This window comes from Primulina eburnea, chromosome 15, assembly GCF_022965805.1.
Source record: "Primulina eburnea isolate SZY01 chromosome 15, ASM2296580v1, whole genome shotgun sequence".
Classification (NCBI taxonomy): Eukaryota; Viridiplantae; Streptophyta; class Magnoliopsida; order Lamiales; family Gesneriaceae; genus Primulina; species Primulina eburnea.
In genome coordinates this window covers 15,821,375-15,841,838 of record NC_133115.1, presented here as the reverse complement: position 1 = coordinate 15,841,838, position 20,464 = coordinate 15,821,375, and the positions used below count along the sequence as shown (strand labels likewise).

Sequence of the window (20,464 nt, the reverse complement as noted above, 5' to 3'; positions counted from 1 at the left end):
AGTGGTACCAAATAATTTGGTGTAACATATATCATCAAAAAATCAAAAACTCTCATTTATAAGTAGGGTATAAAAATTCTTAAATAAAAGAAACTAAATATAACATAAATAATAAATAATGATTAGAAAATTAAATATTATTACTTTATTATCATACTAAGAGTATTAGCTCTTCATCTCGATTTTGGAAGATTGCTACTCATGATGGAAATGAAACTTGGAATAAATACTTAACATGATAGTTTTATTAAAGTAAAAAAATAAATAGAGAAAAATTATGAACTCAATGTTTTGTTCATAAAATGATGGATGATTTCCTTCATCGCAATACACTCCTATTTATAGACCAATTTGGGGATACAGAAGAAAATAAAATATTGGTTTTACATATAATTGGTGCCTTTTTTTTTTCATGAATGACTCATGTCTTTATTGCATTTTGCACGCCATCTTTGATAATCTTACCGACGAATTTGATTCTTCCACATAAAACAAATATTGTTCATAATTGAGTTTTCTGAATTATGATAAAATTGTATTTTTTTTTACCAAGTATTTTCACATATATGATCAAAATACGCAAGCTTGGAAAAAATTTAATTCCATTGGTACCACTTTCATTTGTTGCTCAATTTAACCTCAATTGTGGGAAGAAATTTATCCCAAGAATTCCATCAATATTGTGGACATTAAAATAAAATTTATACATGTTTAAGTATCACCCCATTCTCGTTTCTCAATCCAAAGTTGTGTTTTTTTTCCAAACCTGTAAAAATAAAAAATAAATAATACAATTATACAGCATATATATTTTTATACAATTTATTATGAAACTTAAATATTTAATACACTTTAAATTATAACATATTATAAAAAATATTAAATAAGTATACATTTTTTTTTATATTATTCATAGGATTATCAGGCGGCGAGGCTTGGTGTAATTTCAAATTACGTAGGACTCAATGTATTACAGTCGGGGACGCTCAGCTACGGTTGAAGATATCTAATATGATATGATGAGTTAATAGTGCAAGAAATCTTTGTCAGAGTAAGACATGTGCATTTTGAAAATGTGTTTTCTCAGTTAAACATATCATATCACTATTATTACTCAAAGATATATCACATTGTTGTCGAATTCATTTAAAACTCTCGATATACCATTTGTTGTAGATTCGATCGGGATATATGAGTTGAAGATATCGTATTGTTCGTTAACAATAACTTAAGGTTCTTCTAGACACTATTAATATTACATAGATGATCATAGAGCGATGTTATTAAACGCTCTTACAATGATTCAAATGGTGTAACCAGACTTGAGTTTTGACATTTTTGATCAAATGGTTGATGAAAAAATGGAGCTAATTAAGGTAAACCTGAATAGGAACAATCACATGAAATTGTGAACCCATGTCTAGCTGTATTCTTGAACTGTTAAGGGTCGAACAAGTATTGAATTTTGTGTCCTCGTTGAGATAGTCAAATTCAATGAGATGAATTTGGCGACTGTAATTTGATGGAGATCAAAAAAATTTATTATAAAAGAGTTTATAAGTTGATTTTATGTGATGAATGTTGTAGAATTTATTTTAACTGATAGCTAAGTGAAGAGAGTAGAACAGCAGAACTATTTATTTTAGTGAAATAGTTCACAAAACTAACAGCTGTCAAAAATAAGTCATTGAAAAATATTGTTTTTCAAAATTTTCATTTTTCATTATGTGAACAAGATTTGTACCCTCGATACATTAGTGTTGTCTGATCATCGATCGAGGTTATAATCAGTTCTCAATTATTTATTTAGTAAATTTAGAATATATTAATTAAATAATAAATTATAAAAAGTGAATACTAAGTTTAAAATTCTCATTAAACATTTCAGAAAAGTCTAGAATAAATAAATACATCAATTAATAATTAATTGCTAAACTAAATAAACGTTATTAAATTTAAAACATAAATAAATATATATGTATATATATGCTTGTATATATGTGTGTGTGTGTATATATCTATATATCTATTGTATTATTAAAAGTTTATAACAATTTATTTATGCATGAGATTTTAAAGAGTTGAAAATACATACATGAGAGTTTTTGAATAATAAAAAACAGTATTATGGTAAAAGGAAAGTCCTAATCAGATGAGGAAAATATTTTTATATACGTGTAATCAATAATTGAATTATACACAACTTTTATACACAAGTTTTTGTGCACCAAATTTTGTCCTCCAAATTTGACAACACAAAAAACAATCTCTTTTCTTCCTCACAAAAGGATTCGGATGGTCCCACATCACCGTTGTGATGCTGTCACCCAATCGCCGCAGCACAGCAGCCATCTCACCGGATTTTTAAAATTCTGGAATTCAATTCTCGACTCAAATTCCTCTTATATCTCTAGTGCAATCTATACGAAGAATCTAATTTTTAATCGTGAACCTGATTAGATTGTTCGTAGGGATTTTCATTAAGGGTATCTCCTTTTAGAATCCGAATAGTTGGAGACAACATTATATATACGCAAAGGTAAACTATTCTAAAAACCTTATAAATTGTTTAAATCACATGACATCCAAAAAAGTTTTGAACGTCAAAACAAATTTCATTGTGGAAGACACCATTTTTTCTGAAGAATTCGCCATGATATACCTGATCCATGCATAATATCATGAAAAATGGATACAAATTTTTGACTGCTACTTAGTATCGGCAACAGGTCTGAAAAAGTATCTAAAAATATCAAATTTAGATATTTGTACCCTGTCGAAGTAAGGAACCATGGCATATATGTTTAGGAATAGATTCCATTTTGAGAGAGTTGAAAAAGCACTATCTCGTTGAAAGGTTCTATACATCTGCCCTTTCTCAACGCATTTCTTTAGACAAAGACTCCGTTTTTTCCTCTTTCGGATGGTAAATATTTCTCAGAACATGAAGTATGAATCAAACCCATGTTTGAATTGAGATACTGATGCAAGTTCTTCCCTTCTGAATCAGATAGATTCATATCTGAAAGAGGTTGACAATAAGTTCTTTCAAAATTTACTATTTAAACTTTCAATTGTTCTTTGGATGGGAGAAACGGTACTCCAACAATTTATCTATAGGTTTTATTAATTTTAAGTCAAATCTCTTCAATGGTGCATCGTAAATATTCGGTGTCATATCAGTACTATGCTAGAACAAAACTAATAGGAGTTTTAACTGCTTAAATTATATATGAAAAAACAATTTACAGGAAGCATTTGATAATTTCTAAAGAAAAAATGATTTATTGTTTTTCGCCTAAATGCTATAGAATGCATTAATAGTAGTTGTGAAATATAATTTATTCACTACATATCTGATACCAGCTATAAATATCTCCCCACAGATGACATGCTCACATTTCCTCCTTTTAGAACACAGGTCCGAACCAAAAGACAAATTTGTAACCATTTGACATTAACAAAATCTATCCAGTGTCCGAATTAGTCTACTCGCTCAAATTTAGACGCTTTTGGGTTCTCGAATCACCAACTTTCATTCGTTCGGTGATTAATCATCGAGGTCGGAGAAATACAACTTTGAAATTTCAACACCTTGGCAGGAGTACTGCTTGATATTGACTGATCAGCTCTCTATTCCTGCATCTTGCATCACATTGTAACAATTTGATAAATCTTCCTGCAACACACAAGCATTAACCTGATTAACTGACCTTCCAAAAATTCTACATATTTTTATTATAATCAGAAACATTGCCAATTTTGTCCAATAAGTTGACATCATTTTGATTTTGGTCCTCTATTTAGTTAAATTTAGGTTTATTTTGATAACTTTATTTATTTTGAAAATTAGTCATTTTTATCCTTTGTAAGGATGTGGCGTCAAATACATCGACAATATCCCACAATAATTGGCATCATGTCTGCGCTCAGAGGAAAAAAAGAGTAAAATTGCAAAAGAATAAAAGATGTCGCCCTAAAACTCAATTTTGATTGGTATTAATATTTTTCTAAAATATGTTAGTACATTATTTTCGCATTTAATTACCTAAATCAATAAAATACACATGATCACTTTCCTTGATTAAAAAGACATACATCTATTAAATTGTAAATTCACTCTTTGAAATAATAAGGGAAATCAATCCAATATCTTGTTCAATTTTGGGTTTCTTTGCATTAAATTTTCCAAGTTTAATTTTGCTATACTAACATTTAATTTTTCAGCTATTTTGATTTAATTGTTGATGTGATACCGGAAAATACCGATGTGACATCTTCAATGCTATATCAGCTATTAGACCAAAATAGTGAAAAAATAATAATTAAAAGTTTGTGTTTCAAAATCAACTGAAAATTAACGATCTAAAATTGGTTAAGTCAACGGACAAAAAATTATTTTCCCAAATAATAAATCAGTAACTTGCCAATGAAATAATATTTCAAATTATAAACAGAATTTACATAATAAAATAAAAAAGTTTTAGTACTCTGAAGAATTTACCAAAAAATTATTTTATATGATTTCTTAACAAGTTTTAGTACTCTGAGAATTTTTTAAAAGGAAGGTGGGTACAAATTTATTTACCTCGTTTACATATGAACAAGTGGAGATAGCATTTCTGAAACAGGTAAATTGCAAAGGGAACAATTCTTGAGCAGAGCACAGAAGAGAACAGCCACAAATCACTGATGGCTTGAATCCCAAAAGTTTAATTTCTAAAAATTAAAATTAATTAATTTTCATCCATAAATTTTTTAAACTAAAATACCTGCATGTAAAAATAAATAAATTAATTTTCATAAAATATTTTTACTCACCATTTTGAGATTTAAGAATAATTTCGGTGGCTCTATGCTTCAATGCTTGAATCGATGGTCGTCCTTCGAATTCGAATAATGAGATGTAATAATTCACAAAAGAAAATGGATTAATGGAACGCATTCACCATTGAAGAGCTTCAATGATTATTAATTCCATTCTTTTGATCGTAAATGGATCGAATATATAATCGCCATCCTCCTGCATGCATGCCAACAAAAATTATAAAATAAATTAGAGAAATTGGTGTGTGTGTGTGTGTGTGTGTGTGTGTGTATTTAGATACATCAAGATTAATTTTTAACTAAAAATCAAGAATAATTTTTAACTAAAAATTTTATTATGGCAATGATTTTTTCTCAAAATAGCACAATTTTTGCATGAAATATAAAGCACGTTTCTAACATATTTATTCTAGTTCTTAGATTATTTTATTATTTTATTCAATCAAATATCTACTCATAATTTACTAATATATTTAAATATTAATATATTTTTATAAAAGTGATTTATGTAATTACTTAATTTATCTAAATAATAACACAATTATCTAACTAAAACATTATATTAAACTTGACAAGAATTTTAGATATTTTGGGGAAATGTGAAAATTACAAAAATAACACGGTGGGTTGAAGATCACCACGGAATGAGGTGTATAATTGGAGTACAAAATCTAGACGTGACCACGGTTCGACCTTGATCAGCCGATTAAGGGTTGGGATTGAATCGCCTGTTCTTTTTTTCCTTGCCTTTTAGAAACAAATTAATAAATCAAATTAAAGTTTATGTTTTCTTCTTTTTAAATCTTTACAAATCATACACAAAATACGACTTATACAATATAATCATGACATATTCCCAACTACTTTTGAACATTATAAATCTATTATCCCTTTCATGCGAAGGTGTTTCGACCGGCAAATAGCATATCTTCGTACGAAAAACTCAAAATCCCATGTGATACTCACGGGAAATTTAGGGTCTACTCCCAGCAAGTGTCATTAATCCAGACGCGGGTTTTGAAGTTACCCTGAGCCTGAAATAACAAAGAAGATAGTTAAGAGGGGGCCAGGAGGGTGTCCTGGCGTAGCCCCTCCGACGCTCAAGTCAGTGACTGAGGATATATGGGGGGAGCAGCTAAGGGTGCTGCTGAAAACAATATAGTGAATCCCTAATCATACGCTCAAACCTGGTATTTATAGGAGGATACCTGGGCTTCTGATGGGCCCTTCACCTGTGGGCCTCAGATATGGGCCGGGAGTTTGGGCCAGATCTTGATGGGCTGATCCCTGGGGTATCACCAGTCTCCCCCTCCCAAGTCGAACTGAATCGTAGGTTCAAAGTTCGATTAGTTGTGTTGTCATTGGTTTATCGACGATGAGGACGTACCGTACTAGAAAAATCTATTTCGTTTGCCGTTGACGAACGATGTTCGCCGCTGACGGGGATCGCAAGGGTGAGGCTGTGCATTTTTCCTGCCGTTCTCCTGTCTCCCAAGATTTGGAAACAAATCAAATCGCGCTCACAGCACGCTCGCCCCTGCCGAGCGCCACGCTCGCCCCCTCGCGCACACTCGCCCCCGCGCGCCCAGCCGCACGCTCGCCCGCTTGCTCTTGCGGTCTTATCTTTTGAGCACTTTTTTCCTCGTCCCATCCGGGTCAGTTCTCTCCTCTTGCTGTTTGATTATCCTTAGCACTTATGTCTTCTTCCGATTCCGATTCTGAGTCTGATTCTTCGAGTGGTTCTGAGAGGTTTAGCGAGTCTAGCGAGTCCAGCAGGTTTAGCAAGTCCAGCGAGTCTAGCCAGAGTAAGATTTCCCTAGCCGAGCCTGATTTTACCATTGATCCTCCTGAGGAGGAAGTCACCACTCATAGTCGTCCGGGTAAAGAAGTTCGTCACGTGACCCAACAGATGAACATATCTAACGCAGACAACTTGTGGTATGGTCATTTGTCATCCCACATCCCTTCCGGTAGCGAGACAAAACTCAGAACTTTATGGCACATTCCTTCCTCCCACGAGATTATCATTCCTAGCCCAGAGGACCGGCCCTATCTAGCCCCTAAGGGGTATTATACCTTCTTTCAGCATCACTTTGATGCAGGTCTCCGTTTCCCTTTGTGCGATTTCTTCCAAGAATTAAGCAAGTACTACCAGGTGCATTTAGGTTTACTCACGCCCAATGCTTTCCGTTTAATAAGTTGCTTCGCCGTGTTATTCAGGGCCTTAGATCTCCCTTTAAATTGCACCACCTTCTCTTACTTCTTAGTTCTGTCCAGATCAAAAGATGGACCTTTTTATGTAACCTCCCAGTCTAGCCACAAACTTTTCGATGGGGCTCCCAGTCATGTGAAGGACTGGAAAAAATACTTTTTCTTCGTACAGCCACCCGAGGAATTGACTTGCTCTACCGATTGGTGCCCTGCTTTCACTAAACCAAAATTTTCCAAGAGTTATAAGAAAGATACAGAGTATCTGAAGATAATGAGTGTACTAGGAGATCGATGCTTTAACATTCCCAAACTTCTATCTGAAGATCTTCTGTGTCACGCCGGGATAAGTCCCGCGGAAATTAAGCTAAAGGAGAATGCTGGTAGATACTCTCATTTTTTCATACTTCTTGTTTTTTATTTTGTTTATTATGTTACTTGATAAAATTCTTATTCAGTTCCTTGTCTCTGCTTGCAGGTACTAGAGTCATGAACGCTCTATTTCTCCGTGAGCTTTCCAAGAAGAAGGCCGAGGGTTCCTCATCGGCGCTCCAGAAGTCACTTATTCCAGCAGTCACGATGGGCACAAAGGGAGACTGTTCTGTTACTGAGAAAAAGAAAACAGATTCTTGCTCTACCACTGCGAAGAGGCCTGCTAGCTCCCCTACTGCCGCGAAGAAGAAGACAGGCTCCTCCTCCTCCGCCCCAAAGCAAGCCTAGCCCGTTTGGCAAGCAAAATGCATCCACTGATCCTAGCCCGTCAGTCCCGCATTCTGGTAAGCGCAAGATTTCTGAGATCTCATTCGTGTCGGTCTCTTCTCCAGAAGGGTCAGGGTCAGATGAGGAGCCTCCCCCTGCATCAGGGGTACATCCTCTATACACACCAGATACAGCCATTGTGGGGCGGGGTCCTACTCAACTGGCTCAAAAGATAATGTATCAGCTTCCTTCCGAAGCGGATGCGGCGTTCATTAATTCACTGGGGTGGTCTGACCTCACTCGTCGGACATGCAGCAGCATCACTGAGGTATATTTCTCTTTCTACTCTCTAGATTAATGTCCAATACATGTATGATTTCCTTGTCATCTTTTCACTCTTGTCTATTTACCCAGGGCATGATGTACATAGGGGAGTTGGTGGAGCGTGCCAACACCACTCGATCTACTGCCTGCCAAGACTTGCGCGAGGGCATGGCTCTTCGTGAACAGCTCCAAGCTACTATTGATGAGATGAAAGCGTCACATGCTAAGGAGCTTTCGGAGTCCCAAGCTCGAGGTGACGAGCTTCTGAAGGAAAAACAAGAGTTTCTGAAATAGAAACACGAGCTCCAGCGACTGACAGAGGACCAAGCTAAAGAGATCCAGAAGTTAAAGACAGATTTAAAGAATTCGCAGGCTGAGCTCGAAGATGCCAAGGTGCGACACGTTGCAGAAGCTTCCTCCTTCAAAGAGGAATTTCTCAAATCCGAAGAATTTGTCGAGATCTGTGGCCCGAAAGCTTTTCACTACCTGGGGGTGGGTTTCGAGGGTGCAGTCGGCCTTTTCCATGCTCAGGGCTATCCTCCACCAGGCGCCCCTACTGACTTTATCGACTTTGAGGGCTTCATATCGAGTCTCCCCCCCGATTCCTAGATTGAGCTCCTTTATTTATGTTATTTTCTGCATTGTTTTATTTTCCATAGGATTATGCGACTTTTGGGACGTTTACATTTGGCTATTTCCTTTTGCGCACTTTTGACATGTACGAACTCGTTTTATTTATGCAACCTTGAGTATTTTGCATTTGAATTTACTGCTTCTCACGAGTTTGTCTCTGATACTATTAACTTGTTAGGGCAAATAAAATCATCAGCCTCTAACTCCTCTGTTAGGTCATACCTTAGCAGGAAAATAAAAATCAACCACCTTCCCCTTCTAACTCCTCTGCTAGGCGACACCTTAGCAGGAAAATAGAAATTCACCATCTCCACCTTCTAACTCCTCTGCTAGGTGACACCTTAGCAGGAAAATAAAAATCAACACCATCATCCTCTAACTCCTCTGCTAGGTCATACCTTAGCAGGAAAATAAAAATCAACCACCTTCCCCTTCTAACTCCTCTGCTAGGCGACACCTTAGCAGGAAAATAGAAATTCACCATCTCCACCTTCTAACTCCTCTGCTAGGTGACACCTTAGCAGGAAAATAAAAATCAACACCATCATCCTCTAACTCCTCTGCTAGGTCATACCTTAGCAGGAAAATAAAAATCAACCACCTTCCCTTTCTAACTCCTCTGCTAGGCAACACCTTAGCAGGAAAATAGAAATTCACCATCTCCACCTTCTAACTCCTCTGCTAGGTGACACCTTAGCAGGAAAATAAAAATCAACACCATCATCCTCTAACTCCTCTGCTAGGTCATACCTTAGCAGGAAAATAAAAATCAACCACCTTCCCCTTCTAACTCCTCTGCTAGGCGACACCTTAGCAGGAAAATAGAAATTCACCATCTCCACCTTCTAACTCCTCTGCTAGGTGACACCTTAGCAGGAAAATAAAAATCAACACCATCATCCTCTAACTCCTCTGCTAGGTCATACCTTAGCAGGAAAATAAAAATCAACCACCTCCACCCTTTAACTCCTCTACTAGGTGACACCTTAGCAGGAAAATATAAATTCACCATCTCCACCTTCTAACTCCTCTGCTAGGTGACACCTTAGCAGGAAAAATAAAAATCAACACAATCACCCTCTAACTCCTCTACTAGGTCATACCTTAGCAGGAAAATAAAAATCAACCACCTCCACCCTTTAACTCCTCTGCTAGGTGACACAATCACCCTCTAACTCCTTTACTAGGTCAAACCTTAGCAGGAAAATAGAAATCAACACCATCACCTTCTAACTCCTCTACTAGGCGACACCTTAACAGGAAAATAGAAATTCACCATCTCCACCCTCTAACTCCTCTACTAGGCGATGCCTTAGTAGGAAAATAGAAATCAACACCATCACCTTCTAACTCCTCTGCTAGGCGACACCTTAGCAGGAAAATAGAAATTCATCATCTCCACCCTCTAACTCCTCTACTAGGCGATGCCTTAGTAGGAAAATAGAAATCAACACCATCACCTTCTAACTCCTCTGCTAGGCGACACCTTAGCAGGAAAATAGAAATCAACACCATCACCCTCTAACTCCTCTACAAGGTCATACCTTAGCAGGAAAATAGAAATCAACACCATCACCTTCTAACTCCTCTGCTAGGCGACACCTTAGCAGGAAAATAGAAATTCACCATCTCCACCCTCTAACTCCTCTACTAGGCGATGCCTTAGTAGGAAAATAGAAATGAACACCATCACCTTCTAACTCCTCTGCTAGGCGATACCTTAGCAGGAAAATAGAAATTCACCATCTCCACCCTCTAACTCCTCTACTAGGCGATGCCTTAGTAGGAAAATAGAAATCAACACCATCACCTTCTAACTCCTCTGCTAGGCGACACCTTAGCAGGAAAATAGAAATTCACCATCTCCACCCTCTAACTCCTCTACTAGGCGATGCCTTAGTAGGAAAATAAAATTTCTCTCCGCCTCAACTCTGCTCCTCTACTAGGCGATGCCTTAGTAGGAAAATAAAATTTTCTCTCCACTCTCTGACTCTACTCCTCTACTAGGCGATGCCTTAGTAGGAAAATAAAATTTCTCTCCGCCCCAACTCTGCTCCTCTACTAGGCGATGCCTTAATAGGAAAATAAAATTTTTCCCTGCCCCACTCTACTCCTCTACTAGGCGATGCCTTAGTAGGAAAATAAAAATCAACACCATCATAATATACCAACATTCATAAATTCGAAAAGAAGAACTTGATTTTATTGAGTTCCAATAGAGTACATAAGAAAGTTCAGAAAGTAAAATACATCGACGACAGAATTAAGAATAATACTTCCTAAGGTGATAAGCATTCCAAGGCCTCTTCAAAGCTTTGCCTTGCGCATTTTCTAAGTAATAGGCTCCAGAGCTTGGCCTCTCGATCACTTTGAAGGGACCCTCTCACTTTGGGTCCAATTTTCCCCTCTGCTCTTCTGGCACCTTCCTCAGGACCAAATCACCCACCTGAAAGTTTGTTTGCACGACTCTCCGATTATAAGACTGTGCAATGCGGTTCTTATAAGCTTCCAGTTGAATGCTGGAAGCCTCCCTCTTTCCTTCCAAAAGATCAAGGTCAGTAGCGCGTCTCGCTCCATTGTCATCATCATAAAACATCACCCTTGCCGATTCCAACCCGATCTCAGCCGGGAGCACTGCTTCATTACCGTAGACCAAACTGAAAGGAGTTTCTTTGGTTCCCTCTCTCGGAGTGGTTCGGTATGCCCATAAGACACTTGGTAGCTCCTCCACCCAATTGCCTTTGGCTCTGCCCAGTCGAACTTTCAGACCCTGTACCAGCGTCCGATTAGTCACCTCCACCTGGCCATTACTCTGCGGGTAAGCTACAGAGGTAAAGACTTGTTGGATCTTCATCTCTTTACACCAAGCTTCGATTTTGGCCCCTTGGAACTGTCTCCCATTATCGGATATCAGCCTCCTAGGTACCCCGTACCTGCATACTATATTCTTCCACAAGAATTTCAGGACGTCGTTCTCAGTGATTCTGGCCAAAGGCTCTGCTTCCACCCACTTTGAAAAATAATCAACTGCTACCAGTAGGAATTTTTTCTGAGCAGGAGCTATAGGAAACGGTCCCACGATATCCATTCCCCACTGGTCAAAGGGACAGGCGGCCGTGACAGCCTTCATCATTGCGGCCGGCCGGTGACTCAACCGCGCATGACGTTGACAACTATCACAAGACATTACCAACTCTTGAGCATCATGCAGCACTGAGGGCCAAGAATAACCGGCGAGGAGCACTTTCCTTGCCAATGCATAAGCTCCCAAATGATTTCCACAACACCCCTCATGAACTTCTCGAAGCACATAATCAGTCTCTTGGTAACTCAAACACCGAAGGAGCGGTCCTGCAAAAGACGTTCTAAACAACACGTCCCCAACCATTACATAGCGTGCACATTTTGTCTTCAACTTACGAGCCTCTCTGGGGTCAGCAGGAAGTTTTCCTTCCTTCAAGTAATCAAGTATAGCGGTTTCTCCAATCTTCCTCCTCCTGTTCAACTGCGGGCGAACTCGTTTGAGGTGTGAGTTTGATTTGAAATACCACATCTCTAGTCTTCCAACTTCCCATTGTTCCAGCCATTTTGGCTAGAGCGTCCGCCTTTTCATTTTCTTTCCTGGGGATCTGTTCAAATGTAATCTCCGTGAATTTCTCTCTAACTCTGTCCACTTCTCGAGCATACTCAATAAGTTTCTCATCTTTCACATCATACATCTCCTTCATCTGTCGTGCTACCAACTGCGAGTCAGAAAAAATAAGTACTCGGGTAGCTCCCACATTTCTGGCTGCTCGAAGTCCGGCCAACACAGCCTCATACTCTGCCTCATTGTTGGATGCTCGAAAATCCAACCTAACTGCTAACTTCACTTCCTCCCCGGCCGGCGAAATCAATACTACCCCCACCCCACTTCCATCCTTAGAAGATGAACCATCAACATACACTTTCCAAGGGTCTTCATTTTCAAGATGCACGGTCTCAGCCAAAAAATCGGCTAAGGCTTGTGCTTTAATGGATGTTCTTGGCTCATACTGAATGTCATACTCTCCTAGCTCAGTAGTCCACTTGATCAAACGGCCAGACATATCCGAATGAGTTAGGATTCTGCCCAATGGACTGTTAGTGAGCACCACAATCGGATGAGATAAGAAGTAAGGCCTCAAGCGTCTGGCTGTCATCACCAATGCCAAAGCCAATTTTTCCAACCCTGAATACCTGATTTCTGCCCCTTTGAGTGCATGCGAAACGTAGTAAACCGGCTGCTGAACTGATCCTTCTGACTTGACCAGGACCGAGCTCACAGCTCCTTCAGTGGAAGATAAATATACCCACAAAGGCTCGCCTGCTGCCGGTTTGGCCAAGACAGGAAGCTCAGCAAGATACTCCTTCAACTCGGTAAAAGCCTTCTCGCAATCCGGACCCCATTCAAATTTTTTCGCTTTGCGCAAGGTCCGGAAGAATGGTAAACTTCTGTGAGCGGACCTCGAGATAAAACGTGCCAGAGCAGCAATCCTTCCTGTCAACTGTTGAACATCTTTGGGTCCCCGAGGAGAGACCATATCTTGGATAGCTTGGACTTTCTCGGGGTTGGCCCCGATCCCTCGTTCTGTCACCATATAACCCAAAAACTTTCCACTTCTCACCCCGAAGATACACTTCTGAGGATTCAACTTCAACCCGTAGGATTTGAGGGTTGCAAAGGTTTCCACCAAATCAGGTACAAGCTGGGATGAGTCTTTTGATTTTACCATGATGTCGTCCACATACACTTCGACATTCCTCCCTACCTGTTCAGAAAAGACTCTATCCATCAATAGCTGATACGTGGCTCCGGCATTTTTGAGTCCAAAGGGCATAACCACGTAGCAGAAAGTTCCTTCAGAGGTTATGAAACTCACTTTATCCTGATCCTCCACAGCCAAGGGAATTTGATGATATCCCTGATAAGCATCCAACATACCCAAACATTGATGTCCCGCTGTGGAGTCCACCAACTGATCTATCCGAGGTAGAGGATAACAATCTTTAGGGCATGCCTTATTGAGGTCTCTGAAATCCACACACATCCTCCATTTCCCTGAACTCTTCGGAACAAGAACGACATTCGAGAGCCAAGTAGGAAACTGCACCTCTCGAATGTGCCCAGCATTGAGCAACTTCCTCACTTCTTTTTTTATAACTACATCTTTCTCAGGCCCGAAATGTCTCTTCTTCTGCTTTACGGGACGAGAGTTCGGTAAGATGTTCAATCGGTGCTCTGCTACATCTGGGCTCGTCCCTGTGAGCTCTTGCGCTGACCAAGCGAATCCGCTGAGATTAGCTTGTAAACAAATAATGAGTTCCTTCCTTACTTTTGGGACAAGATCAGGGGCTATTCTGAGAGTCTTCTCATCGGGCCCCAATGTCACAATCTCCGGCTTTTCATCCATCACCTCATGAACTTCCCCCACTACCACAGGCAACCCTCTTTGCCCTCTTCTAATCATATTGACCTCCACACGAGCCCTCTTCCCCTCTTCTTTCACTATTCCTTCATAACATCTTCGTGCAACTTTCTGGTCTCCACACAAGACTCCCACCTCCTTTCCCACAGGAAATTTCAACTTCTGATGATACGTGGAAGCTACGGCTCTGAAATCCTTTAAGGCTGGCCGCCCCAGGATTCCATTATACGATGAGGGGGTATCCACCATGGTAAATGTTATCATCTTTGTTACCCGCCGAGAGTCACGTCCTAAAGATAGGGGAAGAGTAATCTGACCCAGCGGCGGAATGGCATGGCCCGCAAACCCATATATAGGAGTGGAGACTGGATCAAACTCGAATCCTTCAACTTTCATCTGATCCATCGTGCTCTTAAACAATATATTTACAGAGCTCCCATTATCAATGAAGATCCTTGCCACATCGTAGTTGGCAATGGTGGCCGTCACCACCAAGGCATCGTTATGAGGGGCCACGATGCCTCGAAGGTCCTCCGGCCCGAAGCTTATGACAGGATCTTGGGGTAAGTCTACAACCCTGGATATTTCAAAATTCTCCAACCTTCTTCCGTGCGCTTTCCAGGCTCGCCCAGAGTCTCCATCAGTAGCACCCCCCGAGATCATGTGAATCATTCCCCTCGTGGGGTGGTTATCTTCGTCTGCTCTTCTCCTCGGCTCGACAGGTCCCCGAGGAGCATCCTGACCCTGCCCTTCTCTTCTCGGCTCTCCTACCCTCCGGTTGATCCAAGGAGGACCTCGACCCCGTCTAGGAGACGTGCGAGGTTTTGGTCGGTCCCCGGATGAGGTTCCCTCTCTTCTGTCCACTGGAGGCATCCTAACTCCGCCCTCCGCTCTCTGCAACTTCTCCCACCTTCCCTCTGACTCCCTCACCTCCATCACTTTATCACGATTCCTATTAAGAGGAACATGTGACGAGAATGGTCTTCTATTTCTATTTCTGTCCTCCTCTCTTTCCCCCGCACCCCTCTTCCTTCCCCCTTTCTCCGCTCCCTCAGCTCTGCTTCCTCCGAGCCGATTCTCCATCCTTCTGTACCGTTGAGCATCCTCCAAGTTTACATACTTCTCAGCTTGAGCCAACAGATCATCGTAGCTCGACGGAGGCTTCTTGACCAACGACTTAAAAAACTCCCCTCCTCTCAGGCCTTGGGTGAAAGCACTTATCATGATGTCCGGGGTAGCCGCTGGTATCTCCAACGCCGCATTGTTAAAACGCTGGACAAATTCTCGCAAAGTCTCGGCCTCTTGCTGTTTCATCACGAACAAACTCAAATAATTTTTCTGATGTCGCTTACTACTGGCAAATCTGTGCAAGAAAGCGAATGAAAAGTCCTCAAAGGAACGTATGGAGTTAGGCTGCAAGGTGTTAAACCACTGCTGGGCTGACCTAACTAACGTGCCCAAGAACACCCGGCATTTCACTCCATCTGTGTACTGATGCAACAAAGCCGCATTCTCAAATCTCCCCAAATGCTCTTCGGGGTCGGTATGTCCATCATATTCTCCAACATTCGGTTGTCGGAAACTCGGGGGAAGTCCTTCCTCTAGAATGGCAAGCGAAAAAGGACTTCCTTTCTTGGGGACCGGCGCTCTGCTTCCCACCTGTTGTCTCAACATCCGTATTTCCTTCCACATCTCCCCCATCTCACTAATCTCTCCACTTTGTATGGGTGGCGTCTCCTCCACCCTACTCTGGTGGACTTCAACATTTTCCTCATGCTCCTGACGAGGGGCCTGTTCCCCAACACCCATGGACTCTTGGTTCCTCCTCATTGCCTCATCTACTGTACGGGCGATGAATTGGCCCAACTGTTCCAAAGTTAAGTTTCCCACGTTCTCATTAGGACGGGTTTGCTCAACCCTCGTCTCGTGCCGAGGCTGCTCAGTTCTTGTCTCTCGACGAGGTTGTTCCTGTCTTGTCTCAACATGAGACTGTTCAGGTCCCCTCTGAAGACGTGATGATGCTGAGGGAGCTCTTCTACTTCCTCTCCTGCCTACCATCTCTACGTCTCAACTCAAGTGCTTCCCACAGACGGCGCCAAGTGATACTCACGGGAAATTTAGGGTCCGCTCCCAGCAAGTGTCACTAATCCAGACGCGGGTTTTGAAGTTACCCTGAGCCTGAAATAACAAAGAAGATAGTTAAGAGGGGGCCAGGAGGGTGTCCAGGCGTAGCCCCTCCGACGCTCAAGTCAGTGACTGAGGATATATAGGGGGGAGCAGCTAAGGGTGCTGCTGAAAACAATATAGTGAATCCCTAATCATACGCTCAAACATGGTATTTATAGGAGGATACCTGGGCTTCTGATGGGCCCTTCACCTGTGGGCCTCAGATATGGGCCGGGAGTTTGGGTCAGATCTTGATGGACTGATCCCTGGGGTATCACCATGTATAAAATTAATAGTGTTTTGTATTCTTACAAAAAAACACAAAATCCCATGTATAATTGCTTTGGGTTTGATTTTTTTTTTCTTTCTAAAAAGTAAAAACGGGATTTTAAATGTCGATTGATTTTAGATAAGAGTTTCTCTCTTTTTTTATTTTCAACTTTGACAGGCAAGAACGAGTATCAAATTCGTAAAGAAAACTGAAAATTTAAATTTTAACCATAATTTTTAAATATATATTAAATATTACTTACCTGAAGATGAGGAACAGGAACGACACAGTCCGGCCTCAACATTTTGAATGCTAGTAGAGCACAAGAAACAGCAGCGAGCTTCAGCATCCATAGCTTCCCAATCTGTATGCGCTGAGAGGAGACGAAGCGATCCATGTAATTAATGGCGAGATACGGAACGAACGGGTCGTCGTCCTTCCGAGGCAGACGAAGGATCGAAGAAATGGCTTCCCGGCGGCGCGTAGAGATCATATGTGAATCAGCAGAATCGAGCAGCAAAGTTTGGATGTAGGATTGGAGAGTTATGTGATCGGTTTCGATTTCGAATAACATCGATGGGAGGTTTTGATCCGAAGGCGGGAATGGGTTTTCGAGATCAAATTCCAACTCCATTGATGATTCTTTGGAGGTCAGTTTGAAGCCCTTTTTGCTGCAACTTCAACTCTTCAGATCTTCCCCTTTGCATAAATAAAGGTCCATTGGGAATGAGTACTTTGTTAATGTAAGAATATTTGCCATTCATAAAAAAAAAACTTGTAAACAATCTTAATATTTTTAATTTTATGTATTTTGGGGAAAAAATAATACTAAAAGAAATTACACTGTTTAAGGAAATTTAATGGTGCAATAATTAATAAATATTAATTATGGATTGCATACAAAAGTAAATTTGATTGTATTCTATTGGTGATTACTTTGCTCTTTTTGTTATATTAGAATTAGATAGATATTAGATTGTTAATTTAATATTTAATATCAATATATCTGGAACATATTATAAAGATTTCACACTTAATATTGGCTAGCTTGGTCAAACTCCCAAAACAAATCCCCTTTCAAATTGATATAATACTACTCCTTTTTTTATTACGAGAAATATATAACCACAAAGCTTATGATGTATATTTGGTAAACTATGGATATGTGTCAGTGAATCATTAGATTAACTAAATTTTGGTATCTTGATGTACTTTTTTTATAATATCAAAAGATTAGATCACATATCTATATCTGTGAGAAAGATAGATACAATTCATACTTGTTGTGAAATAATATTTTTAAAATAAAAAAAAAACATTTTTTATAGGTCAAATTATGCAGGAGATCAATATCACAAAAATGACACATGAAATGGTCTTATTAAAATTCTTATATTCCAAAAATATCTTTTAGATTCCAAAATGTTAAACCCCCCTTATCTCATATTTCGCTTTCTTTATTATCTCCTCCTATTATTTAAACTAGTGTTTTTTGCTCGCATTACGTGTTGAAATATTTATCTGATTAAAATTTTTATTATTTTCAAATTAATGATTTTTTAATATTTTTATTAAGAGTGATAATCTATGTAAAATTTTAAAAATATAAATAAAGATATGATTGAATTTTAAAATATAAATAAATATAGGATTGAAGATTTAAAAAGAACGAATATTTTAGGGGGAAAAAAATTTCTTTAATAAATTAATGTAACGAAGGTATGATTGTAATTTCAAACAGGGTTCGGTAAATCAATTCGAAGTTAGTAAATGAGTATCAACTTTAACTAAATAATAAGGCTGCGTTTGGTTCGGGTGATTAGCCGGGATAGATTATTTTATCCCGGCTAATCACCTGTTTGGTTGGATTTTTATCAAATCAGAGGGCCCGTGATAATAGGAAGAAGCCCGCATTGTAGCTACAATTTGTTGGACAAATAATACTGATAATTTAGGTGTGATAACTTATCCCATTCTTAATACCTCCTATTTTTCCAATTGTACCCTTCTCCTAAATTCAAACTCACCACCACTTACCGCCACGACCGCCGTAGGCGGTCCGTGCGTCTGACCACCGGCCAACCGGTTAGCGACGGTTTGTAAAAATATCCGTCGCTAATAGCGACAGTTTTTTCATAAACCGTCGCTAATAGCGACGGTTTCTCAAAAACTGTTGCTATAAAAATCCGTCGCAAATAACGACGGTTTGTACAAATCCGTCGCTAATAGCGACAGTTTTTTCATAAACTGTCGCTGATAGCGACGGTTTGCCGGTTGCTCAAAAAAAGGGGAAGGGCAAATTGGTCTTTTCATCAAAAAATTCAAAATTATCCTACACTTAAAAATCGTACCAAACATAATATTATTTTACACCATATATTACAATCCTATCACAATCATTTTCTTTATCATTTACGTACTAATCATTAGTTTACAATAAACGGTCTGATAGTTCTTACAAAAATTATATATTCAAATATAACAGATTAATAAGATAAATATTTACAATAAAGATATCACACAAGTATTTTATGGATGTTTGGAGACTCAAGCTCCTATGTCACCCATTCTTCCACTTAGGAAGGATTTTACTAGAAGACGTTTGTTTTAAAACACATTATAACAACTCACTTCAATATTAGGTCTAATCCACAACATAAGTTGAAACTCCTAGTATTATCACAAATGGTTAATATCTGCAGTTAATAACCAATACAACACTAAAGAAGTAAAACTAATGAATCATTTGATTCAATCTGCCGAAAAACTTCACAAACTATCTTGGCAAGAAACAGTCTAGTGAGTTGACGGAAACAATTGATGATTTTTGAATATCCGATGAATGTTCTTTTTATGTGTTGAGCATTGTATATATTGAGAAGATTAAGAGTGCTAAAAAAATCTTTAAGAGAATTCTCCAAGTTTACATGTGTCATATGTTCTTCCTCTTGACATTCTCTAAATATAGTACTTCTTGCATGTTCATTCAACATTGGACTATAGCTTAATTAATTAGAATTAATGCAACAATATTGTTGTCGTAGTCCTTTATTTATACATTGTACACTTTAATTAATGAGCAATTTGACCTTTAGCAAATCTGATAGGAAACAGTTATTGACACAGCAAAAAACGATTAGCTCTGCGCGTAGACGTTTAAGGAAAATGGTCTGAACTATTAATATCATGTTTTTGTCATGAATGATTAGTCTACTAACGTTTTTGCTAAATTAGGTGAGTTCCTTGTCAAATGTGTGGCTTGTATTTGAAGATAACATTATTTGACCGTTAATTACTGTTCTTGGTTAAGAAGAATGGTCGAGTAATCCATGTGCCACAGACTGATGCGCAGAAACGGTCGAGTACATCAATTGAAATGCTAATGATGATGTGGTGGAATAGCTTCGCATTGCATGACCGGTTGAATATGCTCTTCTGAAGCGGTCGAGTACTAGTAATACATATCAAACGGTAGCTAGATTTAATATAATGAGTTATCGTTTATAATCAACAAAACTAAAGGATCTAACAATTTCCTCTTTTTGATGATGAAAAATTAATCTCTAGAGATAATACGAGATAAAAAAATGAATTTCATTTAGATAATGTACTTCATTGTTACAAAGAATGGAAAGGAGTAACAACCTATTACACCTACATAACAAAAAAATCTAACTACCTCCTAAATCAGGAGCTTCCACCACCTCTGGATCCACCAAATCTCTTCTGATAGTTCTTATTCTTCTTCTTCTTTAGTTGCTATTCTTCCTCTAGCTTCATCTAACCTCTGTCTAGCCTCTTCTTGCCTACGATGTTCTTCTTTCGTCTTTTTGTCATCACCTTTCTGAAAATGATGGAGCATTTCTTGCAGCTGTGTGCCAAGGTTAGT

At 39.0% G+C, this 20,464-nt stretch overlaps 2 protein-coding genes across 2 annotated transcripts; one reads left to right on the top strand and one right to left on the bottom strand.

The window, feature by feature from the left end:
* Positions 1-3,336: 3,336 nt before the first annotated feature.
* On the bottom strand, positions 3,337-17,317 carry LOC140815371 (putative cyclin-D6-1). The gene is made up of 4 exons (XM_073174496.1): positions 16,838-17,317; positions 4,822-5,023; positions 4,589-4,719; positions 3,337-3,679 (listed from the first exon to the last, which is right to left on the bottom strand). Exons 1-2 carry the CDS (start codon positions 17,207-17,209, stop codon positions 4,946-4,948), a joined length of 450 nt encoding a protein of 149 aa, XP_073030597.1. The 5' UTR covers positions 17,210-17,317; the 3' UTR covers positions 3,337-3,679; positions 4,589-4,719; positions 4,822-4,945.
* On the top strand, positions 6,451-7,770 carry LOC140815370 (uncharacterized). The gene is made up of 2 exons (XM_073174495.1): positions 6,451-7,418; positions 7,514-7,770. The coding sequence occupies exons 1-2, from the start codon at positions 6,524-6,526 to the stop codon at positions 7,753-7,755; spliced, it is 1,137 nt and encodes a 378-aa protein (XP_073030596.1). The 5' UTR covers positions 6,451-6,523; the 3' UTR covers positions 7,756-7,770.
* Positions 17,318-20,464: the final 3,147 nt, after the last annotated feature.